Below are 9,305 nucleotides of genomic sequence, written 5' to 3' on the forward strand. Positions count from 1 at the left end.
AATAAGCATATACATTTGGTTTTTAGAGCAGCAGGTTATACCAAAATGGACAAAAAATCTCCTCACTCGTTCCAAAATGATATAATGTACAAGTTGAATACATCTGCATTATTAATATACAAGCATTATCCTTTGCTCGGATGCAAGGACCTTCTCGAGTACTGAACCATTAGATAAATGCATAGTGAAGTGCCTCTCCTCATCTTCAAGTGACCCATACATACATGAGATGAGTAGTCCCTTTTCAATGCAAAGGTTGTTGTAGAGGTTAACAGCTCGGTTAATAAGAGGAGCCTCTGAACCAACTGGGGCATGTCTACTTGAAAGGGGAAGGAGCGCGTGGCATGTATGGCACGAGTGACTTTGTATAGGATCAACTAGGAGAGTTTTACTACAGCAATGGTGACAAAATATGCGAGGTCTCTTGTCAAACCGCACCCGACTCCTGCCACGTTGATGCTTACGTCTCAAGACCCCTGTCATACAAGCACGTTTTGTTGGAGGCGAGCAGGCTATCTCTTGATCACATACGGTTGTAGCTACTTCATGCGGTCTCCCGTGACCAAGCCGAGTAAGCGTAACATGAGCTTGGATTTGTTTGATGGACCCCCTCATTGGCAAATCAATCTCCTTTGGGATAATCAAAGCTAAATATTATTCTGTGAGATGCTCAATTGCTGGAGTATTGCTTCTTTCAACTTGGTGTCACATGCTGATAGATTCTCTTCCAAAACATGTAGAACCCTTTTCATGTCTTGAATGCAGCAAGCTATCTGCTCATTGATGTTGACAACCTTGCACTCACCACTCTTTATGTTATCTGGCATGTCCTGCTCACTTAGCCCAACATCAATGTCCTCGTCCATTTGACTTAGAGAATGAAGACTATCAAGGACAGGGAAAATGGCATGAAGATGTGGAAAATGATGTTGAATTATTAGGCGGATTCCATAAAGATGCTTACAATCAGATCCCCAACTTGGACAATCGCAATAGTTGGACTGAACACTGACATGATACCATTGCGAAGATGAAGACATACTCAAGATTTTGAATAGCAAAGTGGACTCATCAATCACTTGAAGGGTGGACGAACTAGCCTCAAATCTTCTCAAGATTTCTTCACCTGCTGCTAATCTGGACGTATGACTCTTGCTTGATCCATGAATACTAAAACGTTGAGAATCAGCTGAAAAGTACGTAAAGCTGGTTAGTATCACGACACCTTTTCTTCATGAGTGTCAAGCAACAAAGGGGGGACAAGCCACAAGAGAAAAAAAGAGGTCATTACCTATTTCTTGTTTGTTCTTAAAGAACTCAAGTAGCGTTCCGCCGATGTAAGTGCCCGTTAGAGAATCCCCTGCAATAGCATGTAACAGAACTAGAATTGATCTATTTATCTTTGCATCAAGAAGAGTGTACTTGATGTATTGCCAGAGCCTCTCGACCAAGTTTGTTGTATCCACATTTCCATGTGAAAATAGACGCCCAAACTTTGGCCACCTTCTCCGCCACATGCATGTGGTGGCACACCATCCATTCGAGATGTATCGTTGAACATTGATATACGCTGAATATCTCTGCAAGAGCTCTTGGTATCTCTCTTCAAATGCCTCTTCACTTGCCATTTGCATTAGATTTGACAAGGAACTATACACATCATCTCGCTTCTCTTTTGGAACCTACACAGCCAAAATAAAATGAATATACATACCACCTGATAATGATATGCACAATAGAATGGATCTAGCTTTTAAAAGGTGACTTACTTGCGGTAGGAGGTTCTCTACCCATGCCTTCTTAACATGAAACCAGCATAGCAAGACATGGCATGCAATTTGGTGTCGTCTCCCTTCTTCATCTTGTGTCCAGCAATAGGGGTCTACATCAACAATCTTCATAATGGCTTCCAACTCTTGCTGGTTTTTGTCGATGATAATAGCCGTCGGACGAACTCCATGCAACCTTGTGAAGATCATCTTGAAGGTCAACTCCAAGGCTACACTTTCTTGGTTAGTGCCGATGTCATTAGTGCATAGCATGAGCCATATTGGAATACCCATGCCATTTTGGTTGGGCAAAACTGCAGCATACAGGGGCAAACCAAAGACATTTGTCTTGAATGTGCTATCTACTACCCAAGTGTTGTGTCGTGAGAAACGAAGAGCAATTTGTAGCATCCACTCATCTTGAATGATGAGGACAAAGGGTCGTTTACTTTCATCAGAGGCTTGTGGGTTATAAGGTTGAACATAAAGAACCTACAAAGAAATCATGATGAATAAAGAGGCAAGAATAGGGGAAAGAGCTTCAAACATAAAGAACGTTGGCTGTAAGGTTGAACATAAAGAACCTTGTTCTGTTCTTGCAAACGAAGAGCCTCTCCAAACATCGCAGCCCAATCATTGTTTGTACATCTTCCTACAAGGATAGAGAGGCAGATTAGAAGTATAAAACAACCAAAAGTTACAAGGAGAATTGTTGGTAAAGCAAAGCAAAGTACCTTGTGTGCGCATTTGATATGACATCATTTGCACCTCTTTTGGTATCATGAAGAAGCGAAAGATTACACGATCTAATGGCAAGGCATTCTGTATGTGAAATCTTTCTTTTGATGTAGACATTTTTGCCACATGACGACATGTCCCTACGTCGAACAAGTCATCCATGCAACAAGCAATCACACGTGGGTGCACGGGCAAGTAATAGAGGTCAACACGTGAGCCTGGTATATGTCCCTCGTGAACATCATGAACTAGCATGGTCACCTTCTCTGTGTCATGAGAGTGCTGCAAGACCACCTTAAAGGGACACCCACACCTCTTGGACCTCCGCAATCTTCTCTTGTTAGCACCTCTCCGAGCAATACTTCCTGCCCTATGGCACATGTACTCTTGCACCCACTTGGATGGTCCATGCTTCTTTGTGGATCGAAGTAATACTAGCTTTGTTTGGTGCTTGATCATGATGTTGGTCAACTCTTGATTGACTTGAGACTTAGTTGTGACAATTGTTGATGCTGGAGCTATGGTCTTTTTGCTCGTAGGGGTCTGTTCCCCGACCTCAGTAAGCAGGCAGCCGCAAGCGATAATCCTATCTTTCACATAGTCAAGAGAAATTCCATGCCTCCTCTTGTCGGTGCACCATTCTGCCTTGATTGCATTGATAGTGGCATTCACACCATGATGAACACCATGCTCAAGAGGACGATGGGCTACCATGACAATACGCTCCCAATCTTCAATGTATGCTATTTTCAATCCTGTTGATTTCGAACATAGGCAAAGGTGAAGCGGGCTGAAACAAAGCTCTTCTCTTATTCTTTTCCACCTCTTCAAATCCAACAAGTCTCTTGCATCGTGTGCTTTTAATGTTGGAAGCGTCACTGTGAGAGCTCCTCTAAGATCTTTCTCCATTAAGGAGAAGCTCTTCTCATCGAAAGAGAAAAAAAAGCTTGATGTATATGTAAATGGATCCAATGCCCCCCATGAATCAAGCCTAGGTGTACTCCATGAACTTGGAAAAACACCCTCATTATCATCTTGGAAGAGGTCACATACATCTGCGTCGTCACTTGATGTAGTGTCACTACTTGTTGTATTATCTAAATACTCATCCAATATGAACTGATTTGTGTCATTGGATGCATTCCAATCAGCCTCATTTGATGCATTCCAATTAGCCTGCCATGGCACCGCGAAGTCACTTGTGTCACTCGTTGGATTCCAATCAACCTGCTATTGAAGTCCAAGTTAGATAGGCAGAGAGAGGTAGGACATGTTCTTAAAACAAGTTTTTGCATTGTTTGCTAATTTTATTATGGCTATGAAAACAATGTAGGGCACTAGGAAGGGCAAACCTTTCTATAACTAATGCCACTTCAAAGGTAATGTCACCCTCCGCTCTACGAATGTCCACAAAGCCAATGACAAGCTATGGGGGGTCTGCTAGTCCTAGAAGTAATCAAACATTGGATGATGAATGAAGCGCTACGGCTAGAAGTATCCCCTACAAGGCTTTGCTCAAGACACAGTGTTGCAATCAATGTATGCATTTTTCCCTCCATGAGCGCTTCTTTCTTATCTGTTCTCGCAAAGATGAGGTGGTCTCTGTTTAAGATGGCTTGATTGACCCATGTTTTCAATATTCATTGAGCATCCATTTAGCTTCAATGCAAAAACCTCTTCAAAGAGAGAGAGAGAAAAGCTGATTTCAAGTGGCAAAATTGTGTGTGTGTGTGTGCGTGCATGCGCGCACGCATGCGTGGTTTAAATCCAGTGTGTGTGTGCATGGTTTAAATCCAAAATCAACCTAAGTAAGGGGCTCTTCACATAGAGAGAGAGAGAGAGAGAGAGAGAGAGAGAGAGAGAGCCTGTTGATTGGCAAGTGTGAGTTTTTGTGTGTGTGTGTGTACCTGGTTTAAATCTGGAATCAATCTGAGTGATTCCTGAGAAGAGCTTTCCATAGCCGTGGTGATTTTACAGAACACATGCAACACATGCTCTACGACGTCATCATACAAATTTGAAATTCTGCCCTTTTGCAAGCCACGCTGGAGAAGCCTGCCCTCCACGTCAAGCCAACGTGGCTATTGAGTTTATTTTAAATTTCGATTTGGGGCGCCAGCTCAGCCGAAACCCGAGTTCACCAGTTGCTACCCGAGTTCACTGCATCCGACGGCCCAGATTCAAGCCGCCAGCGTCCCCCCACTTTCCCACCCTCGATCCCAAATCTTTGGCTTCCCCATTGTCCCATGCCCTTTAGTGTTGAGGCTAGTCTATCTAGGTAGTGATATCAGCGTGTGTGTGTGTGTGTGTGTGTGTACGTACTTGGGTGATGCGTCGGCGGCAGAGAAGGTAAGCAAAAAAGGAAGGTCGAAGGAAGGATATCCAAGTGGCAAAGAAGAAGAACTCAGAAACGAAGGCAGAGAGTGTCGGGGCTGACTCGTTTCTTTTGTAGCTCCATAGGGAGTGGGGCCGGGTGTTCTTCTTTTCTGTGGGCGCAATGCAAGAAAAGAGTTCTATATATCGCATTCCGCCTACCGCCAGCAGTTGCATACAGCCCATTAAAAAAATGATATTATTTCATTTATTTTGACAGGAAGTTCAGCCCTTGTATGGAGTGAGGGGGATGGGGAATAGAACCCAATCCACCATTATTTATTCAGGGACGACTCCCTACTATAGCTAGTGCCTTCTCCCACGCTGATGGCTGATATATCACACATGCAAGCCATCTATTTGTTGTTAACACTATTGGGGTCTCTCTCTCTCTCTCTCTCTCTCTCTCTCTCTCTCTCTAAGGGGTTGGTGTTTGCTACTCGGTCAGTCTCCCCGCTAGAAACATGCGTGAGTTATGTATGGGGGGGGTCTTATGGGCCAGTTGATTGGCTATACGAGCGATAGTAAGAATGTACAAATCTACCTTCCCTTGCTTTTTAGGGTCCGGTGATTGAGTGTCTATAGAGAATGATGCTCCCATCTCAGTTTCCTATGCATCCTCGTACCTACACCACACAGAGACTCAAATAAAACGTAAACAAACATCACATTACACACTTCAAAAACATCTGAACTGGGCATGCTTAGTAGTGTGATCGGATCACCATGCTTGTAAAAGATGTTAATAAGTGAACCATTTCTTAAAAACATAATTTGTTGGGTGAAACATCGATCCTCATCTATCAATCCTCGCATGCCTTTGTTGACAACTAGTCTCAAATGAAATGCCATTTGTTTACGAAAATTTGATAAGGGGTCTAGATACAACGAAGCAAAACAACCATAAAAACTTCCTTTAAATCATATTACTCTCTTTATGTGTCCATAGAGTCCACAAGACACCAAGGAATAAACAAATTGGATTTCCATCCCCACACAGCATTCGTTGTTTATACTTTTTAGCTCTACATTTTTCGAAGCCACAAAATCAAACCCTTTACCATTCTAGAACGTCAAACTTGCCCTTTTGCAATGACACTATTTCACGTAATGACTTAGGGGGTGGTGACGTTCATCAAGATCCCCCCTCTTACATTTGTACCCATTTTCAAGGAATATTTTAAAGAAGTATGGTGAAGTTCTAGATGTTATGCTAGTAAGCTTGCATCATGTGTATCCACAAAATATTCTTGAAGAAGTTGTTGTAAATGGTATGGTGAAGCTCTAGGAGTTCCACTAATGGTGGGCATCATCGAGAGAATTCACAATGTGGCTCAATACATTTCTAAGTGGCCTACAAAGATTTTATTTGAAGGCTTCAAATGATTCATTCTCCGTTCATATAGAACTATCTTCATAATAAGGCAAACTTTTACTATGTTGATTATGCATCCTTGGGAGTATAAGCTTTGTAAGGTTCAATATTTGGCCATATATATATGTACACCTTCCCGTTCGTATACTTATCTTCATAATAACACAAACCGTTTTATTACGTGATCGTTAGAGCCTTTGCATCCTTGGGACTATAAGCCTTATAAGGTTCAATATTGGCCAGATATATATGCACACCACATATTTACTATGTTGTGAATATAGCTTCTCATTGAGGAATTCAGCTACTTTCAAATTCAAAGTTCTAAATAAGCATCTCATTGAGGATTACTGTAGTTTAGTATTCAAATTTGTTGGTTTTAATGTAGCTTATCAATTTTAACATTGAGAAGCCAAACAATATTCAAATTTGTTGGTTTTGATGTAGCTTATCAATTTTAGCATTGAGAACCCAAACAAGCTTGACGTGCAAAAGTAGCTTTGGTTTAAAACTAACACTAATGTAAACATGTTAAGAGTTACATAAGTAAGCCAAGAATTTATGGCAACACCATAGGTTCAACACTATAACCAATAAGATCAAAGCCACACAGTGAATTCTCAAGGTCTGGTTAGATTTATAGTGAAAGTCACTTATTTGAGTTGAATTCATGTCAACTAATTGTAATTGAATAATAAAGTAGTTAGAAGGGTGTCTCTTAAAAAAACCTTGGCTATCTACACTCACATAGCACCTATAAAGATGTTTTCCCTGCCCATAAGCCTTCTATCCGCCTACTATCATTTAGAACAGGCTTAAAAGTATGGGTGGTATTTAAAACATCCTACACTTATACAATTGCAATGAAAATTTTCTCAAGATTTTACAGCTTTGATTATGACATGATAAAACACTTGAAAATACAAGTCAAAGAACAGGATGAGAGGAACTACAAACATTTTTAGGTTCCTCGTTTATTACTGACAAAAATTGGACGCTATTTTTCATCACTTGCAACCTAAAATAATTTGTAAATACAAAGAACAAGATGAGAGGAACTACAAACATTTTTAGGCTCCTCGTTTATTACTGACAAAAAATTGGACGCTATTTTTCATCACTTGCAACCTAAAATAATTTGTAAATACAAAGAAAGGAGTATACACCCTGTTGAATATCGAGGCTAATAGATTACGTTTTATAAAATGGATTCAAAAAGGTGAAAGTTAATGTCCTCAAGCAAGGTGCACTTGCTCCTTTGAGAGTATATATATATATATATATATATATATATATATATATAGAGAGAGAGAGAGAGAGAGAGAGAGAGAGAGAGAGAAAGAATATATATATATATATATATATATATATATATATAGAGAGAGAGAGAGAGAGAGAGAGAGAAATTGCATACATACTCTCTCAAAGGAGAAAGTGCACCTTGCTTGAGGAAAATAACTTTCCCCTTTTTGAATCCATTTGGGGAAAGTTAATTTCCTCAAGCAAGGTGCACTTGCTCCTTTGAGAGAGTATGTATGCAAACTCTCTCTCTCTCTCTCTCTATATATATATATATATATATATATATATATGTATGTATGTATATATATATTATGGGTTAGATAAAATTCAAAACTACAACACTCCATAATATATAGTAGTTAATTACTTAATAAATAGCTATACATTTTACACACGAAAAAGTAAATGAAAATTAGCATGACTTTCTTCCCCGTTCTCCTACACTCACCCTCCTTAAAATGCATCAGACCTCCCTTGCACCCTTACAACATTTCGAAAGGTAGCAACCCCCCATGCTCAATCACTATATTAGGTTAGCATATAGGAGAACCAAAACTTTGACCTTTTGCACATCAAACTTTGATTGTCAAACTGTTATGCTAGAAGTAACATGAAATATAGAGTAGGTTAGTAGTATACATAAATAATAGTATCCCAAAAAATTAAGCTTATGAATTTTGAGATTACCACATTCCATAATTATGGAAATCGTTTTTTAAAAGCAATATTTTAGACACAATTTGTCATGTGTATGGGCTATTTTGCTTCCTTTGTGCCATCGGCATGAGTGCGTTACTAATGTTTGATGACATGATGGTGGATCAATATTGATTTAAAAGACATAAGACCATGGGTGAATCATTTTAACATTGAGCCTTATCCCATGTTACCGTTGGAAAATGCTAATGTAGCACACCTTTATTAACAATAAATCTTAAATAAAAATACGACTTACAAGGAGTATTTTAGAGAATTAAGTTATTTATGGAATGCATAGGGTTTGGTGAAAATTTTCCAATGTAAAGGTTTAGGTTTTAAAATATGTATAATTGATGAAATAGTGACACTACTTTGTACTAAGTGTTATTACAAGGCTAGTGGATAATAAGTCATGGATTACAAGAGGATTTTGAAAAAGAGAAACTACCATGCACATCTTTGAAAAAAACTAGTATTGCACCCGTGCATTGCTGCGGCCGACCAAGGTTCCAGAAAAGAACTATTCCCTCTCTACAACCATCTCTCTCTCTCTCTCTCTCTCTCTCTCTCTCACACACACACACACACACACACACATGCACATGCACATGACCCTCTCTCTGTCACGTACACACACTCTCAAATGTTGAAACTCTCTCTCTCTCTCTCTCTCTCTCTCTCTCTCTCTCTCACATGCACACACATATACACACCTGCTCTCTCTCTCTCTCTCTCTCTCACACACACACACACACACACACATGCACACATGCACACACTCCCTCTCTCTTCTTACACTCTCCCACACATAGAAGCGCTCTCTCTCTCTCTCTTTCAATCTCTCTCTCTCTCTCTCTCTCACTTACACACACTCTCTCTCTCTCTCTCTCTCTCTCATGCACACATACACATATGTAAATATATAGTATATACAATATTATGTTTTAGATACATAAACCTATAGATAGACACATATACTTATACATGTATTTAAAAATATAGATACAAACATCGATGTAATTTAATTAATTTTGATTAATTTTAATTAA

General features: G+C 39.7%; 1 protein-coding gene across 1 annotated transcript; it reads right to left on the minus strand.

The window, feature by feature from the left end:
• Positions 1-915: 915 nt before the first annotated feature.
• LOC147642433 (uncharacterized) lies at positions 916-4,774 on the minus strand. The gene is made up of 5 exons (XM_086779996.1): positions 4,415-4,774; positions 2,504-3,734; positions 1,770-2,421; positions 1,292-1,682; positions 916-1,189 (listed from the first exon to the last, which is right to left on the minus strand). The coding sequence occupies exons 1-3, from the start codon at positions 4,463-4,465 to the stop codon at positions 2,273-2,275; spliced, it is 1,431 nt and encodes a 476-aa protein (XP_086636122.1). The 5' UTR covers positions 4,466-4,774; the 3' UTR covers positions 916-1,189; positions 1,292-1,682; positions 1,770-2,272.
• Between the last annotated feature and the right edge of the window lie 4,531 nt (positions 4,775-9,305).

Source organism: Cibotium barometz, chromosome 1 (genome assembly GCF_041138505.1).
Source record: "Cibotium barometz isolate CiBa-2024 chromosome 1, ASM4113850v1, whole genome shotgun sequence".
NCBI lineage: Eukaryota > Viridiplantae > Streptophyta > Polypodiopsida > Cyatheales > Cibotiaceae > Cibotium > Cibotium barometz.

What these genes read in the sequence shown, in the direction of transcription:
- LOC147642433 (XM_086779996.1), bottom strand. Translation starts at nt 4,465, where the DNA reads ATGGAAAGCTCTTCTCAGGAATCACTCAGATTGATTCCAGATTTAAAC. An exon ending in TGATTCCAGATTTAAACCAG is followed by an intron (nt 3,735 to 4,414) that starts GTACACACACAC and finishes CTTCAATAGCAG; the next exon opens with GTTGATTGGAATCCAACGAG. An exon ending in ATATCAAATGCGCACACAAG is followed by an intron (nt 2,422 to 2,503) that starts GTACTTTGCTTT and finishes CTATCCTTGTAG; the next exon opens with GAAGATGTACAAACAATGAT.